The 22,364-nt window shown below is 29.2% G+C and overlaps 1 protein-coding gene across 13 annotated transcripts in view; it reads right to left on the bottom strand.

Annotated features, from left to right (window-relative positions):
• Positions 1 to 22,364, bottom strand: part of LOC129959554 (uncharacterized) — a 132,051-nt gene that overhangs the window by 9,621 nt on the left and 100,066 nt on the right. For 12 of the 13 annotated variants that reach the window (XM_056072449.1, XM_056072452.1, XM_056072456.1 and 9 more), the window contains 3 exons: positions 21,873 to 21,916; positions 17,018 to 17,483; positions 580 to 658 (listed from right to left, as the gene is read on the bottom strand). In XM_056072449.1, the coding sequence (XP_055928424.1) occupies positions 618 to 658; positions 17,018 to 17,483; positions 21,873 to 21,916 (551 nt within the window). In that variant the 3' untranslated portion in view covers positions 580 to 617. Of the gene's footprint in view, positions 1 to 579; positions 659 to 11,834; positions 11,949 to 17,017; positions 17,484 to 21,872; positions 21,917 to 22,364 lie in introns of all 13 variants that reach the window. The other variant, XM_056072451.1, reaches the window with a different exon arrangement.

Below are 22,364 nucleotides of genomic sequence, written 5' to 3'. Positions count from 1 at the left end.
AAAACGTTTGTGCAAAAAATAATCAAATATTTTTCTGGGGATCTGAGCACAGAAAAATAAAATTCAAGGAGTTTTCGAAGATCGTTGGGAACTCAGATGTCAGGTGCACATTTGTTTTTGTTCAGTCTTGCAAAACGACCAGCATAGAAATGAATTACTAAATTTGACACAAATTATATCTTAAAATCACATAAGAAATAATTAAAGTACAAATTAAATTCTAAGTGTTTTGCATTATTACAAGCTCCCCTTCCAAGAAATTTGACTAAAAAGATCATTAAAAATAAACTTTTGCAAAAAATACTCCATCTATCAGAGACAATTTTTTTGTTCCTCAAAAAGACGCCAATTTAAATAGAATGCATAGAAATACAGATAATAATAAAAATGATTCTATACATTAAATAATAATTAATGCTAGAATTTTTTAAAAAATGCATTGCTTTACAGTATATTAATGAGGAGAAATTTAAGTAATTATTTTTTTATCTTTCACTTCAATACATATTTAAAAATTGACAAATTTACTATTAAAGGAAATAATATTTTTTAATGAGCGAGAGGTAAAAATATACAGACCTTATTAAAGCACCAGATAAATAGTAGTGTTATACTTTTCATCCCAAAAAGATAGAATCCCAGCAGCTCTTCTTGTAGGCTATAAAGAGAAACAGCAAATTGTAGCAATTTAACACATCCTAACACATAAGATCTTGGCGCTGAGTAGCAATATATTTGGACAGCCAAATGGATGGGTTTAACGTATAATTCAAGAGACTCAGTAGTTAAGTATCAAAACGATTAAATTTTTCAAGCACTTACTTGTTAACTTTTAGATGTTTCTGAGTAAAAGAAAGAAATATAACAATTACTTTTTTTTAACTTGGTTTAATCTTACGATTTCTATTTATTTGGGCTTTTAAAGACTAAGTTCCGAACATAAACAAATAATCATCTTATACATAAAAAAAAGTACACTTTTAGAATGATTAAAGCTAAATTTTCACTTTTTGAGAACTATCCTGTTTTATAAACAGGTATAACGATTTTTTCTGTTTACATCTAAAAAATATTACAAAGACAGATTTTTTAGTTTATTCATTTTATTAGAAATAAATGGGTTAAAATATCAATTGCTATACAGACGGTGGGGGAAGGGATTTGTAGCATTCCCTGAAAAAAAAAACATTTATGTATATTATACAAAGGAAGCATAGTTAATTTATTAACAATTCCGTATTAATTTTTAAAAATTTATCAATGCCAGATAATATTGAAAATTTTTTATACTCTATAATTTTAAAATCTTGTAAGGGAAAGAAACCCAGAAAATATAATCCAGAGGCATTACGAGATTTACTGTCCATATATGGATAGCGGCGTTCTGGATGATATCAAGCACTAAAGTCTTCCGTCATAGTCACCAAAATTTTTGAAGATAGAAGATATCATTGCTTTTGATTAACTGAATTGTAGCAAATCACAAGATTTAAAAATCGATCTGGAGAATATACATCGTGTTTTTACATAGAGCAAGAAGCATCTAAACCAAAAATATTACAATACATATCTCGACTTGCTGGCGTATTTTACGAAATTAATAGATAGATAAATAAATATATGCACTCTAAAAGTGTAAATATGTGCATGTGAAAGAAATTTCCATACATTTCGAATTTAAAAATTAATATGTCCACTTCAATAATTCAGAATAGGTTTCAAAGTTTCATGATCTTTGGAATGCAGGGTGGCCAGCATTTATGTTGATTGAATTTCCCCGACATTTCCAGGTTTTTTAAGAAATTTCCCTGACATTTTTCGGACGTCTCTAAAGATGTTGCTTTATTTTATTCTTCACAATTTTCATTCATTGAATTTCAGATATGCTTCAATTATGTAAAACTTTTTTTTTTTTTTTTTTTTTTTGCAAATAACAAGAAGATTTACTAGAGACCAGCCAACGCTAGAAGATACATGACCGACTTTTAACCAACCAGTCATATCTCAGAACTGATAGTCAAATTTACTCAAGAACAATGCAATACAAAAATATATGCACTTTGGTGGAATGTTTAAGAATGAAATGATGCTTCCTTCCAGTGGGGTCTCCCCTATCCATACTGTTTACCATCATGCGCTCTCGTAATACGTGGTATGTTCAATTTGAGGTTCGAAGGATGAAAAGGGAGGGATAAATCCATATATATCCTTTTCAATAAAAGAGATCCATTAAAGCTTAAAATTATAACAGTAACAGGAGCTAATCTCTCGTTAGGCTGTCTTTTCCCACAGAACGCCAAACCATTTTCGCTAATTATGTCGATAACTTGTTCTGGGAAAGAAGGGGGGGGGGGAATTTTCTGCGAAAATATTTATACATATATGCAATAAATTAGATATGGTGGTTAATCTTTCTCTTCCGAAGTCTGTTTTACACTATCGGTAAAAGTTTGATTTTTATTAGTTGCTCATGCTGTTTTATTCTACTTATGAAATAATACCAACGAATTATCATGTTCGATAAAAATTCCAGTTTATAACAAATTTTCTTGACTTTCCCGGACCATTCGGAATTCCCCGATGATTCCCGGTCGGCTGGCCACCCTGGAATACCACAGTAGCAAGTCAAGAAATTTAGATTTGCATTACATAGCAAAAATGCTAGATAAAATGTATGATTTAACCTCTGTGTTAATAATATGAAAAGTACCATTGGATATCTCAGAATGGACACAAAAACTACATTATCTATTTGTAAATATTTAAATTAAATGCTTTTCTCATGTTTAAATATATCGCATATGTTCTAATAGTTTAACATGTAAAAGCGTTGAGATGAATGAAATAAGAAAATATTTAAACACTGTTTAAAAGAAATTGCTGAGATATTCAATTACTATAATTTGCTATTTGTATCAGATTTATAATTGACTTTCGGGTCCTATTTCGGAGCTTTGTTTGAGCTTAGTTAAATTTAAAATAGCTCTAATTAAGAAAATAGAATTGCGTGATTTGAGACAAACTTTTTCAGTCGTGGGAGTAATTATTTCTTTTACAATGAGTACAACCAGAACAATAGGTTATATAGAAAAAAAAATTCTCTGAAAATTTTACGATATTGTTATACCCTGTTCACTAAATGGACAATTCAAGTAAAAGATAAAATAAGGTCTGGCGAAAATTCCACCATGATACCTCTGTTCCGGTCAGGCGGAATGTGCGTCTTCTCCTTTGGGGGACATGTCATGACCCAATGTGGGGAGAACTCACGCTAACCCAGTCAACAACCCATAAAGGGGTAAGTATATACTCGCAAAGTTAAATAAAATTAACCCTTTACCATCTAAAACACTAAAAAATGAAAGATGTTCGAATTTGTTTCGAGTCATAGCAAGTTTGGCGCAGTCCATATCTTGTTATTGCTCCCTCGGAATAGTATTTTAATATGAGCGGCCACCTATTGTTGAAGAAAGGAGAGGGAAAAGGTTTTTAAGCATTATCCAAACATTTTTTTTTTTTTTTTTGACACCATTAGATTAATCTCAAATGAGATTCCTTCCCTTCCGACAATTTTCTTTCATGATACATACGGTATACAAAGCTTTACGACTATATTTTTGATTTATCGTATTCAGCGTTTGGAAAAAGAAATAAGTACAGAAAAAAAAAAAAAAAAAAAAAAAAAAACGAAGAATGTTTTCTTTAAAAATGAAGCACTTTTAAAGGACAGTTTAAGCACTTTCTTAATTTATTCGCCCAATTTTTATTTTCTGATAGTTTTTGTACAAGGTAACCAATGTTGTTGAGATTCACTGATCTGTCGCCACTCAAAAGTAATTTTTTGAATAAATGCAATATAAAAACACTATAATATGTTTTTTTTTTTTTTTTTTTTTTTTTTTTTGGATTTGAATGTGATAAAGGTTAATTACAAAGTGCAATTTTTAGGACTAAATTATAATAAATTTACAAAAATGCTCAATTAACGGTGTTTTTAAAAGAAAAATTTTTAAAGCTTCAAACATGCTAGAGATAAATTATTTCTATCAATTCAAATAAAATCTTAAAATAATCTGCATAATTTAGTCTAGGTATTGACTTGAATATTAAAATTCTATGAATAAATAAAAATTTCATAGCATATCGAGCAATTATTGTAAGATTTTTAAATAATTTTTTTACTGTCGCGTTTCAAATAGAAAGTAATATTTAAAATACTATTCATATAATATACATTAATATAATACATGCCCTAAATAATCATTTAAAAAACCGTTTATCAAGTCTCAAGTCAATTCAACTATAACATCTTATTTTGTTTGAAGTAGAAAATTATGCCAAAAATCTGGTTATGAAATAAAATGCATATTTAGTCCAATATTTTAATAATTTTATTATAAAGAAGGAATTCCACATTTCGAATTATCCACATTTATATCTGATGCCTTCGTCGCGTTAAGTATTAGCACGTTTTTTTCATTCATTATTATACAGTACACTCCCGATTATCCGCGGAATTGGGTGGCGCGGTCGCCGCGGATAACAAAAATCGCGGATAATCCGAAAAAAGCTAAAAACGGGTATAACAAAAAAGAAAACAGTTATTCTAACTTTAAAAACTCGCTTTATGTAAAATAAAACGTAAAATAAAGAGCAGGAAATGTTTAACTAACGCTTAATATTTTAGTATATCACTCAAAACTAACCTAAAATGCATTTTGTTAATGAAAACAGAAAAGTGCTTAGTATTTACGAGAGGCGTCAAGGATACACAGAAAAATTAATACATATGTACTGTTTTAATACTGTAATGTATTATGTAATTACAAAAGCATAACTGTAAAACTACACCTTTTTGAAAAAATCAGTCAAAAAAAAAAAAAAAACTTTGTGCGGCAGGCGCGGATAATCGGGAGTCTACTGTATTTTAAATAACTCTTATTTTTCTTACTTTTGCAGGAGGAAGCGAGCATCACTTAGCTTCGTTCTTTATCATGTTCAGCTAAGCTTCTAAATATATACTTACCAGGATTTATATCAATGGTATTTAGTATCGCCAATAATATTCCAAACTTTTTGTTTTGGCATTTTAAAACTATATTCAAAGCTAAGCCATATGAGGATTCAATTTCAAAATGTACTCCATTTGAAAACTCCATGGGGCAGCACAATGTAATCACATTATTCAGAATTTGCAAGTTCAAAATACTGTTTTGATCAACAGTATTATCTTCTGTTAATGACGAATCATTTTTCGGTTTTAATTACTAACAGTGGGAATGGATACATTAATATTACACATGCTGGAAACATTATTTGCATATATTTATTCTGAATTTTTTCTTCTGTGAATGACTTTTGTTTATATTATTCCCCTAATCGTAAGAAATACGGATGTTTCACAATAACCTTCAATATTTATTAAATCATAACATCTAATTTTATAGCAGAAATAACGCAAATACCTTGAATCATTTTGAATGCATCATTGAATGTATTTTTAAATACATACAACTAGTTTAAAAGAAAAAAATTATAAAGAAGAAATACCTGAAGAATTTGCCCAGTATCAAAAATATTTTTATTAAAAATATAAGATTAACTTAAATTAATGAATATGTCAGGTCAATGAATATGCAGAAGCTGAGTTATCATGTTGGTTTGTTTTTAAAATTATAAAAAATTAATTATTGACACAGTAAATGACAGAAATAACAATGACATTTTTTTAATATTTTGATTCAAACACACAAACACAAGTAAAAAACAAAAGTCATTACATGATTACTTCACAGATGCACGCTTTTATTAGAATAATTTGAAAAAAAGTTTTGAAGATATAACTATAATTTTTTAGAAAATATACAATATAAATCAAGCAATTCACAATACAATCTAACAAAGAATTATACAAAATGTCCAAATTACAAAACAAACTAAGCAATACACAATACCATCAAATAATAAATTATATAAATCTAACTGGTTCGAGTGTAGAAAGAAGAAAGTGCTCCAATTGCTACAGAGACTTTCTGTCAATACTTACGGACATAGTTATCAAGATTTTTTTTTGCGAAATGCGCACATTTTATTTCAGAGGAAGAAAACGTCCAGAAAAGTCAGAATTATATATCTCCTAGTGTAATGCATACCAAAAAAAAGCATTACACTTTAACACAGACGGATTAAAAATATATGTAGTTCTTTAAAAATATCTAACAAAACTAAAAAAAAAAAAAAAAAAAAAAAAAAACAATATAAAAAAGGATAAGTTCCAAACATTTTTTTTTTCCAAGTAATGAAGTATTCATGTTAAATTGTAAAAGTTCTTAAATTTGCCGTAACAATTTATGAATTAAATATTGCAACTATTAATATGCTATACATAACATGCATTGATTTATAATGCGCATTTATATTTAAAGAGACTCATATTTCAAAATTTCAAGATGTTCCACTTTTAAAATGTAATTCACTAAATTTAAATGCTTCCTTTTTTTTTTTTTTTTTTTTTTGAATATGAATACTATTGTAAAAAATAAAAGAAACAAAATGTACTAAAGTACTAAACTAGAGAACATAAGAAACAGGGAAGAGGGAGGGAAGCATACGAGAGAAAAGGGACTTCTAAGTATCAATAATTTGGCTTTCGTAAATGACAGTATTTCAATAAATGGGTTCACTTTAATAAAAACTTCATCATTTAGCTAATAGTAATTATTTTTCTGTTGAATATTAAATACCATCCACGTGACTTTCATACCAAAATAATAAAATTTTCTCAACTTTTTTTCCTAATATGTATTTTGATGAAAACTATTATACTCAGTATTTTTTAATGTTTTTTTTTATGTTGGAAATAATCCTAAAATCCTTGAAATAAGTTCTAAGAATAATATGACTCAATATTTCTTGTTTATGTTAAAATTTTAATTACTTGAAAATTAAAATGAAATCTGCCACTTTTCCGCAACAACTTGCGAAAATATTAATGCACAATAATAAATTTTACATTGTTTCAAAAATTAAAATATCTTTTTAATGACAGTAATTTAAGAAACATGCAAATTTTTCCTAAATCCTAGTTGTTTTTTCCTCTAATTTTTAAGAACATAAGAACAGATTACATTGTGGTCCTTCAATTCAAAGTGTTTTCATATTTTATATATATATATATATATATATATATATATATATATATATATATATATATATATATATATATATATATATATATATATATATATATATACAGAGAGAGAGAGAGAGAGAGATTATCGACTCAGCTTTTGGAATACATTTTAAGATACGAACAGTAAATATGAAAAAATAATAATAATAATAATAATAATAAAATTAAAAAAAAAATGAAGACAATTTTCATCCTATTTTAATAGAAAATTTAAGAGGTGAATTAGAAATTGTGTATTACTTTCCTATTTATGGAACTATTATCACTTACAACACCAAAAATTTAATAGCCATTTCTATGCAATCCAATGATTGTTTTTCGAACAATCTCGGAAGTAAAGCAAAATGTTTTCCTGAAAACTTTATTATTTACTTGTTGTTTGTTCGTAATTTTGCTAATTTTTGTATTAATTTCCATCCATCCAGTTTGGACCATTTTTTAAAAGAGAATCAGATTTTTCAAGACTCCAACATAATTTACTACTTACTTTAATTCTGACAGATCTGGACGTGCCACGAGTTAGCAGAATGGTGCTTTCATTACCTTCAGAAATGTAAGTGCTACAGGATACCTAAAACTAATTTTCCAAATAAAACACTTTCACGAACAACTCATTAGAAATCGAAATTATGACTGTGTATGTTTACTAGAGCATTTAAATTATAACTAAGCAAAATTTACATCTGCTTTTCTCAATATAGTTTAGTTTCATTAAAAAAAAATTTAAATGATTAAAAAATGTTTTAAACCCATTTTTATTCAGTTTGTTTTTCTAGAAATTTTACTCGTTTCAAGACATTTTTTTTTTCAATTAATATTTTAATTAAATGCTTTACTATAATTTCTGGGTATTATAATTAGGATTCCATGAAAAAAAAATTAAGAATGATTTCCTAAATATATTGACTATAAAAATATTAATAAAACATTTTTTTTTCTTAATTTTTCAAAATTGCATCTAATTATAGTTAAATTCAGCACAAAATTTTATTCAGTTATTACTTTCTCACTTTTAAATTGATGGTTCTTGCAGAGAAAAATATCTGGTTTGACACAGGCTGGTTTAATTGTAATATCTGAAATTTTAAAATTCAGTTTTCTCAGCTTGCTTTTCCAGAAGTCCTATTACAAAATATTAAAAGTCAAACGCAATTTATTCCAATTACTTGAAATTTTTTCTATAAACTGACAAATTTCCACTTGATGGATGTAGGGATCGATTTCAAATACATCGCGATTAGAAAAAAAAATTAAAAGTAGTGAAAGTGAAAAAAAGACGAATAGAGAAAACATTTTTTTCCAAAATAAATTTAAGATTTCCAAAATCGAAATCTTAATTCTACTAAGGCCATTATGAGAATCCCCCCCCAAAAAAAATTATGAGTAAATATTGAAAAATGAATGAAATGATACGCCTTAATCTAAGTTAAGTCATAATTAATTTCTAAATTTTTTATCTTAATTTAGCTCATATTAATTTCATTCTAAAAGGGTCTCTTATTTCTTGAATCCAATTCCCACTTTTATTTAATTAATTACACACGCGCTTTTTAAAACAGCTCAATTAAGCATTTTCTCGATGGGATAAAAATTCTTAATACAGCATTCTTTTAAGGATACCTAAATTTCTCTTTCCTAAGTCTACACACGTCAAAGAAATCTTTATCAAAATCTCATTGCAAAATCGCTGAAGAAAAATTTTGGCATTTTCTGCTCTTTTGTCGAGATGTAGACTGCCGTATTTCTTAACACTTATTCTTCGTACGTAAATTATGGCTTCCGTGGTGAAATAAATGAAAGTTTTAAAATTCCAAAAGTTCCTTCTATTCGGCCACACAATTGCTAAAAATGGGTAATTTTTAAGAAAAATTTTAAACCTTAAATTTCTGATTAAAAATTTAAGGTTTTGCACAATTTACATTCAACTATAGAAAAACAAACCAAATTTTGACATAATTAAGGAAAAATGTTTTTTTGGTTTTGAATCCCCTTAACAACTCGATAAGTTCAGAGTATGAGGTAAACATATAATAATTATTAATATTATTACACAGTTCTTCAGAAATTGTGTTTTTTTTCTATACATTTTGCAAGCTGCATTGGGAGGACTAGAGCTCCTTCTCTAGTCCTTCCAATTTTTCTTCACGATTTACTCGGCATAATAATACCGTTGATATATGTGATGGACAATTTGGTACAACATCTTTATGTATTGATCTTTAAAGTGGTACAACTATCTTTTCACCTATATTTGAATCAAACCCTTCTTCATGTCTTTGAATATAATGTTCAGCAAAATACTTACCTACACATGAGGTAGTTACATACCTATAAATAAGAACAGCTTAATATTACATAAGCAGTAGGGCTATAGATTTTTTAAATGACATTTTACAAAATAAATATATTTCATATTAATTATTAGTTTTACATTTATGCATGGCCGTAGAGAGTACTTCTGGGCTCAAATTAGAATAAATTGCAGATTTTGCCATGTCAAAAGTAATTTTGAAAATGGGAACAGTTAAAAAAAAAAAAATACTGACACAACAACATACACAAAATTGATGCAATAAAATTATAGATTTTAAGTTTAAGTAAATAAAGATATTTCACTTAGAAGATTTTATTGATACAAAATCCTTTCTGCATATAGTTCTCAACCACTTTCGTTTCAAAAAGAACTATAAAAAAATAAAACCCAGAGAGCAACTATTCTCATTTACATTTACTTCTGCATCTTGAGATAAAACACAAGAAAACCACATTAAAAACTTCTAAGAAAATGATAAAAGACGAATTAAAGATAATCATTTAATAAAATCAATTAAAAGTTGAATGATTACAGATATAAATAATTATAAAAATAGAGCAAAATAAGTTATAAGAACATTAAAAGTACTCACCTTCTATTGCGGAAACAGAAGACGACTAAATGTGGCAAGCAATCCCCTTTAAAGTTTCAAGTATGTGTGATGCCATAGGTAATTCAAGTCTCAATGGCAAGTCCTTCTGTATTGGAGGATCAAGTCGCAGAAAGATGGTGAGCGAATCTGATCTTTAGACGCGCAAGATACCTCTGCGCATACGCCAGCGTTTCGGCTGCTAGGTAAGACGTATAAATCATCCTTTCCCCAGTTAAATGTAGTGGGGAGCACCAAACAAGAAATTGCGAAATAAGAACCAGAATTGCTGACCCCGTTTGGTGGAACTGCTAAGGAGAAATCGCAGCTGGGAAGGTGCAAGAGCTTCCCCAAGATCCAACTGAGGGAAAGTAAATCTATTTATGCAGATATTGCCAGAAGAAGCTTAGAAAAGAACCCTTTCAACCCCAAAGAAAAGAATCCCATCAATCCACAAATAACGATAACCCCAGACTGTTTGTTGTAAACCTGCCTAATTCAGATATTTTCTCCGTCAAAGAAACCCTGGAAACGTTTAAGAAGCTTCAAAACCTTCTACATAAAGTTCTTAAGAGTTCTACACAGAGTTCCCTAATTTATTAAAAGAGGCAAAATTAGATAGACAAGCAGTAAGTAAAGTAGTAAAACAACTTATAATGCACTCAACGTACAAACCAAGTTTTTTCTCCTAACTCCATCCTCACTCCTGATTGGCTCCTCTTCAATAGCCTAGAATCCATCATCATCAGCCAAAGACAAACCTAGGAGGCATTTCCCCACCCATACCCATTCCTCCAAAGCTCTGCTTTCCTATTAGCTAAGAGAGCTCACCCCTGCACCTCCACCCCGACTTTCATCTTCCTCGGCATGTTCCTGCTCAGTTCAGTCCTGAATTTCCAGTTAGATGGATCTTGACCACGGCAATATATTGATCGTCAAGTCCTGCTCTGTTCTCTCATTTACTGGGGATAAGGGCTAGGCACCCCGACAACAAAACTCAATTGCAATTATTAAACTAGTAATACAACTATGTGATAACGACCATTATTGCTCTATAATGGTGATCTAAACAATAACTTAAGAAAAAAAACTTTCAGATCTGGCAAGTATTTATTTTTCCCAAAATGGCCAAAGCATTGTAAGAATTCCTTCTTACAATTTCAGCGACCCACACTTGTTGTTTGCTATGTGCGATAGAACTTTTGAACTTTAAATGCCGAAACCTGTGACCGACAATGTAATGAAATTCAATAACATTATAACAAACCAGCCAAGCAGTAGATTCATATACTGCGATTAAAACGCATTTTATTCAAAGATCCTGCGAGACTCCGCAACAAAAGATTAGAAAATTGCTATTCGGAGAGGAATTAGGAATAGAAAACCTTCAGTTACTAAGGGCTATGAATCGTCATGCCGCTTCACATACTGTTCCAAGGAACCTACGCTGGAACTTTACCTGTAACAACAGCCAAATTCCGTTCAAACTATTTTAACATCCATAACCTACTTTACCTGTAACAACTGCCAACTTCCGTTCAAACTATTTTAGCATCTATAACCAACTTTACCTGTAATAACTGCCAACTTCCGTTCAAACTATTTTAGTATCCATAACTAACTTTACCTGTAACAACTGCCAATTTCCGTTCAAACTATTTTAGCATCCATAACCAACTTTACCTGTAACAACTGCCAACTTCCGTTCAAACTATTTTAGCATCCATAACCAATTTTACCTGTAACAACTGCCAACTTCTGTTCAAACTATTTTAGCATCCATAACCAATCACTGTGGAGAAAGCCATGGAAGTCGCCTATCGAATCCTCGAGGTGAACGTCTCAAGTGTTCCCTGTCAATAAATGCAATATCTTCAACTAGCTGAAAACGGATTCATTCAGGCGAATCTAGTTCTTTTTTTTAAGTATTTTTATGCATAATATATAATTTCAAAAGGAAGGAAATCAAAGAATTCAAAAATTTTCCCTCTTTATTTGTTTATTTTTATTGATGCCGATTATTTATATTATATTATATATGATAGCCAAATTACGCATTAATCGACTTTTCGATTTAGCTTAATGAACAGCTAGACTGAATTATTGAACAAAATAAGAAATTACAAGATTACCATTTTTTTTGTATTCACTGTTTGTTTTTTCCCCTCAATTTTTCACGATTTGCACATTTTATTATCACCATATTTTACAGAAATATACTGATTATAAAGGACAGTTAAAATCAAATTCTGAATGTAATTTCGAAATAAAATAAAAGTTGAAGTATTCAATTTTAATTTTTTAAAAATAAGTATAATTTATAAAATAACATTCTTCTCTGTTTATTTTTTGACATCATGCAGCTTTTTCAGACAATAATTATCTCTTCTAAATAATGTTATATATATATATATATATATATATATAGAGAGAGAGAGAGAGAGAGAGAGAGAGAATGCCATTGGTAATATTTTATATAGTTTTGAACCGAAATTTAGAAGGTTCTTTATTTCTTATGGGAACTTGTAGTAATGCTGTCTGCATTTTTTTTAAATAAAATTTCCCTAAATTTAAGAGTTCTTAAAAATTATATCTGAATATGTAAAAGAAAAAAAAATGATGAAAAACCATTTCATAGCTCCAATTAAAAAATGCAAAAACTAACTAATTAAATACAAAAGCTTAATTAGACACATTTGTTTTTTAATGCAGAAAACTTTTTGTTTTAAAGTGTCACGCCACTACTAACATTTGAAATTTAAAATTTGTCTTGTAGTATAAAATTATTTTATGAAAGAAAAGTTAAGTAAATTAAACTAAAAATCGAAAATCGTTTAAATAGGATTTATGAAAAATGAAAACTGTAAACAAAACTGATATTCTTAAGAATTGTTATACATTATATAAAACTTGTTTAAAAGATTATGAGAAAAGCTTATCAGTCACAGAGAATTCAAAATAATTTTTCTTTCATCACTAAACGGTTTCAAACACGATAAAAAAGCCATACATTTCCTGAGAAAAAAAAATTTTTTAAGGAGATTCGAATCTCTAGTTTAAAATATTGAAGAATGATATTTTATGTTTGATTTGTATATCCTATTTTATTTTTTAAACTTGCTCCCAATTATATGGCAGCCATAATTTATATGTTGCTGCGATACAAAATGTTTTTAAAATCTTCGAAATGCGGGTAAGTGTAAATTTAACAACTATGATGAACCCTTCCTTAAACCCGCGCAGGGTGTCCTATTAGTGTGAAAAACAGGACAGGCATTTCAATTATGGCTAAACAGGTGTCCCCCACCTGTTATTACTCTGAAGGAAGAATGGTTCCATTCTGTTTCTTTCCGTCGTCGTTTTGAGGATTCATTGTAGTATATAGGCCTCTGACCGAGGTCTTCAGCTGCATTCAAGGAAGAGTTATGACGTGATGAATGAAAATCCATTGAGTGAAGAAAAACATGTGGAATGTAGTTGTTAAAATAAAGAATAATTTCAAAATCAATGTAATTAAATTTAAAAAATTTATTTATGTACGAAACATGGAGCAAAAGAGTGAATAAAAATATTTTAAATTGAGAGAAGGTGGGCATTTATAGTCTAGCGAAAGCAAACCTTTAGTAAGGTTCGAACCGGGGAGAAAACGTTGGTAGGATGGCGATGAACTGACCATACCATGAAATCTATAACTGAAGTAAAAACTTGTCAGTAAAAGGGATTGATTGAATAGAACATGGCTAAGGGAGATCTGGAGGCTGAATTATTATCCATCAGAAGAGAACTGATCTGGGGCGTTTTTTATTTTCAAGAAGTGAACCATCATCGCATGGAATATATCTAATTTTACTATTTATAAGATTATCGAAGAAATGCTGAGTTTAATAATGAAATCTTTAATTTTAGCGATTTTGAGGGCATGTCCAATTTCGCATGAACCATCCAGCACTAGCAATCATTCTTAAAGTTTTATTTTCCATTACTTCGCTTGAATTTTTTTTTGAAATTGTGATTAGAAGAACCCCAGGTAACAAGCACATGTAAGAATTGGGCGCAAATAGGACAGATAAATAAACACTTTATTGTTAATGGATAGTTTGGATTTAGGGCAAATTAATGAGTATTGTATTCGAAAAGCTTAATTGAATTTTTCACAAATATCGTCAGTGTGAGGGGAGAAGGTTAGTTTCTGATCAAGTATTAAGCCAAGATATTTGACTTCATTTTTCCAAAGTATGGGGATGTTTAAGAGTTTAATTTCCGGGCAGTTTTTAAATGTTCTTTAAAAGATGATTGCTTCGGTTTTGTCAACATTAATTTGAATTTCCATTTGTTAAGCCAGGTTTCGAGTTTAGGAAAATACTTTTATAGGGCGGAGAACATTTGTGTAGGTGTACGACTTTCGGCCGTGTCATTAGCATATAGACTGAGTGTTGAGTCGCATGTGCTTGGGGATGTCATTCATATATAATAAAAAAAATTACAGGGGCAAGAATTCCTCCTTGAAGAACACCAGCATTTGTTTCTTTGGGGGAGGAAAACAGCTCTGGTGTTGCTTTGAAACGAGACATTAATATAACTTTTTCCTGAGAAATAATGAATTAACTTTCGAAATTCGCCTTAGTTTTGTAAATTTACCGTTTTCAAATACATTTTTTTTTTTTTTAAATTCCCATTTGCTTTGAATTGAGAAAAGATGATTTGACTATCATTTTTGTACACCATGAAATTAATCCATGTAGTCCATGAGAACATCGCACTCATCTTCATTTGTGTGATACAACACTTTGGAAACACAGAACAAATTCCCTTTTTTTAACACTTAAATTTTCTTTGCCAAAACAACATTGTTGACATTATTTAACTAGAAAGGAAAAAAATGGATTTTTTGTCGGTTGTACCTTGTGGTAAAGCAATTTTGCATTCCTCTTAATACTTCAAGTATTAAGGCTTTTTTAACAGCTGCAAACTTTAAATGGGACTCTACCATTGCCTTTCAAAGTATGCATAGAGAAAGTCAGACACTGTTAAAAATGGACATTATCTTGTGAATACAAGGGGAAAAAAAATACAAAAAGAACTCTTTTATCTAGCCCTTTGTTCCTGATCATGGCCTCTACCTTAGACTGAACCACTGTATATATTTATTTATTTCATTTATTTACTTATTTTTTTCATTTGTTTATTTATATTTTTCTCCTTGCTTTTATTTATTTTACTGTTTTCAAAGTTTGATAAATTTAATTTTTTGCTAAATAGTGTTGGGTAATGTTTGACAGTAAATATTTAATGGAATTACTTCTCTATAACTCCATCAGATCACTCAACTCCAAAAGCGAAATAAAATCGCACTGATTTTCTGAAACTTCTAAATATCTTCTTATACTACAATAATATCACTATCTTTATTTAATTTGAAAGCAATTTTTTCTTTCTCTTTTAAATACATTAAGTTCAGCATTTTTTTTAAAATAAGATTTATCATAGAGTGTAAAAGTTTAAACCAGCGTTGAAAACCAAAAAAAACCCCTCAGTTTTCTGCAAAATTTTACTCTAAAATCCTCCAACATGATTTTCAAATGAAAAGAACTCGAGAATCAGTTCGAGTATAATTTTTACAATTTGAACAGCTGACCATAGTTTGCTTTAAAAACTTTCTGATGTTTATTATTTAAAAATGTGCCCTTGAAATAAATTTTTGCATCTTTCAGTCCATATATTGATCAATTCAGAGAGTGACTTTTTTAAAAAAAATCTGTTATTTAACCTTTTGTTTACTACAAATACTTCTTTAAATTTCAGCTTTTGGCATTAAATAAAGTTTTATATTTATAAAAATTTAAAAAAATTGATAGCACACTTTTTATAAAGAATGGAGTTTTAATTTTAATTGAAAATTATATAAAAATAAATGCATTTGTAATTACATTTTGTAGTATTTGATGCAAATCATTAAAAATTCACGACAAATTACAGAAGGGAAATAGCACAAAAGCATCTTTTAATTTTATTACAAAAGCGATAATGATAGTCTAGAAAGGAATTTATCTCATGGCAATTTTCTTTATTTAATTATTTATTTACACTCCAAATATTATTTATGTTGTGATTTGATCGCAGATAAGAGTAATGAATCCATGTAAAGAAATAACCATAATAAACATAACTTTATCAGCTATTTTTTAGTAATTTCATTTAATTTATAAAAATCATATTTATGTTATGAATATGGGTTTTTTTTTAAAGTAGTTCAAGTATGGAAAGTAGTTTGTGAATGTTAGAATCGATTGTGTATTTCTTCGTTTCACTTTCTGCAACTTAAATTATTAATCCTAATAATTATTAAAATTTAATTTATCAGCAATTAACAAACCAAATAATTTTGATGCCTTATTTTTAGTCATATCTGTAAAAAAATATATATATTATTCAAGAAAACTGCGGTAAAAATAGGAAGATGTCTGATCAACGGGGCTTTATTACCACCTGAAATTGGCACAAAAAATAAAATAAACCCCCAGACTTTAGTTGCATTCGAAATGGACCATCCATACCAAAACTTGTTCCTATAGTGATGGCAATAAAAGCAGGCAATTAGAAACAAGAGTTCTTATGGCAGACAGAAAGTATGTACTTTTGCGCATGACATTAAGGGAGAGACATACCCCCCCCCAGGGCCGGATGAGTGAACTGTGTGAATGAGTTTGTGCTAATAAAGTTGATGATTATAAATCCATATGGATTTTCTTTGGTTATAATCCCGAAGATGAATATTTTGCAATGATTAGAATAGCAGAACAACAATCTTGTAAGAAGTGACTATTACTTCTTCATGCTACAATTTCAAAATAATTGTTATAGTACTTTGAAAGATAATGACTGAAAAAAATGCAAAGTGAAATTTTTTTTTACAAATACTTACAAGTTGTCTGCGAAGCTCTAGTAAAACTCCAGTCGCAGACTCTTTTATAATTTGAAAGAGGAAATGCCTCTTTTTGCCTCTTTGCTTGAGATTCGAACACAGCATTGACACGATTGACGACATTATCAAGATTTATAGAAGCAAAACTAACGTTCTGCACATTATTTATAAATCGATCAGCTTTACGTGCAGCTTCTCGTTCCAGTTGAATGCCAATCCTACGGGATTTTTGCTTCATTTCAGCTCGCAATTTCTTATTCCAACCTGAACGGATTTTCTCGCGAAGACGAGGACCTTTCCTGTTAAGCTCGGAGCCATCCATACATTCAGATAAAGCTTTAACCTCTGTAAAATGATGAATTTTCTTTTTCCCCAATCTCAACTTGGAAGTAGTTCCTTTGTGTATATGATATCCATAGAATCTCTTCGCAGGCATTCTAATTCGCAGCTTTCCAAAAACTTCATTCTGAAAAGAGAAAAACACTTATTTTTAATACAAATGAGAAATTTTCGAAATGAAAAAACTGAAATGGTAAATCCTTATTTAAAACAGGAGTCGGCAACTTGCAGCTCAATAAGCACAAATATACAGATCTACAGTAAAATTGAAAATGAAACTATCATAGTTTCATTTAAAGGATATTATTCACGTGGTATTTTATTTCATAAATTTTCCAAAACACTGATTTGAAAGCCAATTTCAACTGCATTTTAATGGACTCTGGCAAAATATCTCTACGGGTGAAATGAGCTCTGGAATAATTGCAAGTCAGATTTTTAATAACAAAACATCTATGTTGAATTTCAATTTTTTTTGGAATCCACACACATATTCTAGCAATTCCCTTCTAACAAGAATTCAATTAAATAGAGTTATAAAAGCCAAATTATTGATTTCATCTTTTTGCTTTAGACTAAAAACAAGTAATTACGTACTGTGAAATTTCTCGAGGAATGCAAAAAAAATTTTTTTTTTTTTTTTTTTTTTGGTATATTAACAGATATTGTTACAATATTTCATTTTTCCTACTGGTACAAATATATTTATGATTTTCATTTGTTACAAGGAACAGGTATGGCTTTTTATTATCTCCAAAATATGCGGTTCTCCAGATCTAAAATGCGGCCTGTAGGGGTATATACGATACTGCACTTCTTAACGTTGTGCATGAACATTATTATATGGTGCGATTCTACTGCTGATTTCATTTTTGGTTCCTTTTTCTTTGAGAATACTCTTCAAGGGCCTAAAAGATGTTCCATCATAGGTGCCTGATCCGGTGAACTTCTACACAGCAAGTCATTCTCAGCTTATAAGAACACAAATGTTTAGGGACTACTGTCTTTATGCAAGATGGTTCAAACCATATATTGCCCAACAAGTGAAGAAATTGCTTCGCGCCCATTTTGATGGTAGGGTAATTTTTTGACATTTTCTGTCTGCCTGCTGGCCCTTCGTTCTCCAGACATGAAACCCTGTGATTTCTGGTTGTGTGGATTCCCGAAAGAGTGTGTCTATGGAAAAAATAAACTTTGCTTGAATTGAAAGCAAGAATAAGACGCTTTTTTTGCCGCAATTCCTCCAGAAACATTTCACACTACTGTTGAACAAACTTTGAAGACATGAGAGACAGGAATGGAATGCACTCTGAACACGTGATACAATTAAATAAAGTTTTGTTTTTCAAATTTGTATTTTTGTTCTTTAAGAGCCATATTTTAATCTGGTGGCCGAAATTAGAATTTTGAATTTCCATTGCAGATTTCTTTTTTCTATGATCCAAATAACGTATATATACCGTTTCAACAAAATATGTCAACAGAACGCCCTCTATTTAAGTTTGGTGACATTTTTAGTTATACAGTTAAGTTACTCAAAATTCACCATATTGATGCATCTAATCTTTTCTTTCTTCTCCTCTTAAATAGTTTAACCCTTTTTAGAACATTAATTACCTAAGCAACTTCATTATAGTAAGCGAGTGACACTTGTGATTCGTTCACTCGCTCCTAATAAAGAATAAACCCATGAATGCTTTAATCAAACTGTATAATAGCCATTTTTACATCAATATCAGAGTTTTCAATTTCGAAACTGTTCCTTTTGGCATGTATTTTCAAATGAATCTGATGAATCTTTGTTTTACATTCTGGGTCATCCCATATTAAATCACTTTAAAAGTTCACGATATAAATTGATATACGCTTTCTTTACTATATTCATTGTGATCTTCGGCAAACCACTGGATTTATCTCAATATTTTGTATCATTGACAGAAGCATGTTGCTACACTTGCATCAACTGTCAATACATTGAATCCAAGTCATTTATGTGTTTCTTATGGCAATCTTATAATAGTTTTGAAAATTTTCAATAAAACTATCAGCCTACCCTTAACTCCCAAGATTTTTATATTTAATCACTAAATGACCGATGCGTAAACATTAAAAATTATTAATAGACATAAATAAATGTAAGAAATAAAATAAATTAAAACTAATATTCATTTATATGGCTGAAAATAATGATAACTGCTTCCCAATCTGGTTTCGTTTTCAGCTTTTGAGGTTTGAGACGTTAGTTTCTTTTCTGGGTGTCGCAGAAATAAAATAAATAGTTTTGGAAACTTGAAGACATGAGCTTTCAAACAAAATAATAATATGAATTTTGGCTGAAAACCGATTTTCAACGTCTATTAAGAATTAACTATTAATACGATATCAGGGCAGTTTTCAAATGGAATGTCGAACTTCAAATTAATTAATTAGAAAATTAAGAACTAAGAACATACTCTCAAATGCAATGTATCATACTGACACTAGACACAAATTTCCAGATTATTATTTAAATCTCATAAGAAAAGAAAATAATAAATGAAACAAGTGAAAATAATCCTTTAATAAATTAATAATTATTCAAGAATTTAGTTAAATAATAAATTATTGAATGATATTTTATTCTAATTGAATAAGACTATGATAATTAAATGGCGGCTACATGAAATTAATTAAATCAAATGTTAAAGAAGTTTTCCAAATAAAATTTGGATTGTTCACCAAAGTATAAAAACTCAATTATCACTATTATTTTTTAAAGTAAACAAATATTTGCCTAAGATAGAATTATACCATCTTAATAAAAACTATATTAGTACCCAACTTTTTCGAAGTATTTTTGGAAGAATATTTCTTGTTATAAATTTTTTATAAGTAAACATTTATAAAACTATGCTTTAAAAAAATGAAAATCAGAAAAGCATTCATATGCTACAAAATTCACGCTAATCTGTTAAATATTCCAATAGTTCAAAAGGTTTCTTCCTCAGTTTGATATATGTTAAAAGGAAACTTTTTTTAAAAAAATGGGGTTAAAAACATCAATTACGGTACTAAAATTAAATTATAAAATGCAAAAATAATTTTTATTAATTCAAAATACGAAATCTGAAGAAATTTGAAATCATTTATAGTCAATTATGCCCCTTTAATATTTCTACAAAATTAACCCTTTCGCTCCTAATGCCGGATATATCAGTCCTCTACGTTATAACTCCGTGAAGACATTTGCACGGTATACCCACGAAGGTCTTGGTATAATCCAACCTACACGATTTGAACCACAAAAAAAGCACCGGAAATAGACGACATCAATTCGGTAATCGGTGTGTACAAGCACCGACTGTTGCCAGCATCAGTGCAATATTATAGGATTTTTTGAATGTACACATGCATGCATGACTTCCACATGAATTTTGCATTTGTTTTACACCATAAAATTAAACACACACAATAGTTTTCAAAACAATTGGAACTAGAATTTCTCTCCAACAATGTGCTTAAAAGGAAGGATGACATTCAAACTTTCAATGACTAATTATTCAATCGGTGTGCAATATGCACATTGCATTTTGGTAAGTTACTCTGGGGGAGCAGGATGCTGTAACGAAAGTGTTAAGGCGGCAGGGCACGCATTCACTGTAGAAACAACATTTCAAACTATATGAATGGGATCCTTTTCGAATTCAGACATAACAATAAATTAAATTTCTGAAAACATTTTATTAATATTTAAAATTAAGAAATTTGCATGATATAAATAATCAAAAAGACAAAAATTAAAAAAGATAATTACTCAATCACAAACTAATTTACAATTATACACAATCCAGTGATAGTTTTGGTTTACAGTAGTTAAATTGCATCAATCCTGAAAATGCTTCATATTTTATAATTTATCCAAATAGTTTTAATATGTAATTTTCAAAAATATAAATAACATTTTATATTGAAAAATAAAATAAAAAAATGTTGTTTGTTAAAAATAAATTCTGTTATCTGAAATGTATTCAATGATTGTGAATAGCAGTACTTAAAAAAAAACAAAGAGGAAATTACATTGTTTTTAAAATCTTTTTTAATTAAAAATCTTGATGTATATAAAAAGAGAACGATGCCCACGAAAGTGTCTATAATGGTGGAGGGGGGGGTCACAAAACCAGCAAAAACGCGGGTGGAGGTGGCTTCAAAGTTGAGCCGTATAGCACCCAACAAGAAAGTAGCTCCAAATCCGTGAAGAGAGAGATGTGAGGGTCTAATCTAAGGAACAACCCAACAACAACGAAAGATCAGCATTCAGCATTAAAAAAAAAACTATCTCCCTCTCACCCCTACCATTCTCATTTTTACTATGAAAATTCAGTTTAACTATGAAAATTCAGTGCAGAATTTGTTATTCACAACCTACATTCAACATAACTTTAAAAAAGCATAGATAGAGAAAGAGAAGATGGGAAATGAAATTTTTAAATTATGAAGAAATCATCATAAAATTCTCAGAAATGAAATCAGTACTCACATCTTTGTTCAGATGCTCAATGGCTTTTTGAAATCCAGGTGAACCTAAAATGAAAGAAAAGCAAAGTTCAGAAAAGACAAGCATTTTTTAATAATAAATTCATGATAATAAAATTGAACTCTAGAGATATAATATTTTTTAGCATGTTATATCAATACTTCTATATAAGAATTATATTTTGACACTGTTCATATTTTTAAACCCTTATATATATATATAAAATATTGAAAGATACTGGCATATTAAATAACATTTGATAACATGGTGAGACATGGTTTCCAATTTCCATTATTTTTCATGACACAACACAAACTGTTTTAACCAACTTGTCTTATTTCTTAAAGATAAATTTTTATAATGGATTTTTCAGTCATTTCCTGATGTGCTGCAATTTTGAAAATTTATACACTTGTGTATTCTGTATGATGATACACAATTTTTTTAGAATTTTCTATTGCATTAATTAGTTAACATGAATCAAATTTTGATTTC

The sequence above is a fragment of the Argiope bruennichi genome, chromosome X1, assembly GCF_947563725.1.
Source record: "Argiope bruennichi chromosome X1, qqArgBrue1.1, whole genome shotgun sequence".
NCBI lineage: Eukaryota > Metazoa > Arthropoda > Arachnida > Araneae > Araneidae > Argiope > Argiope bruennichi.
The sequence above is the reverse complement of the archived record's forward strand: the minus strand, read 5'-3'. Positions and strand labels throughout refer to the sequence as shown.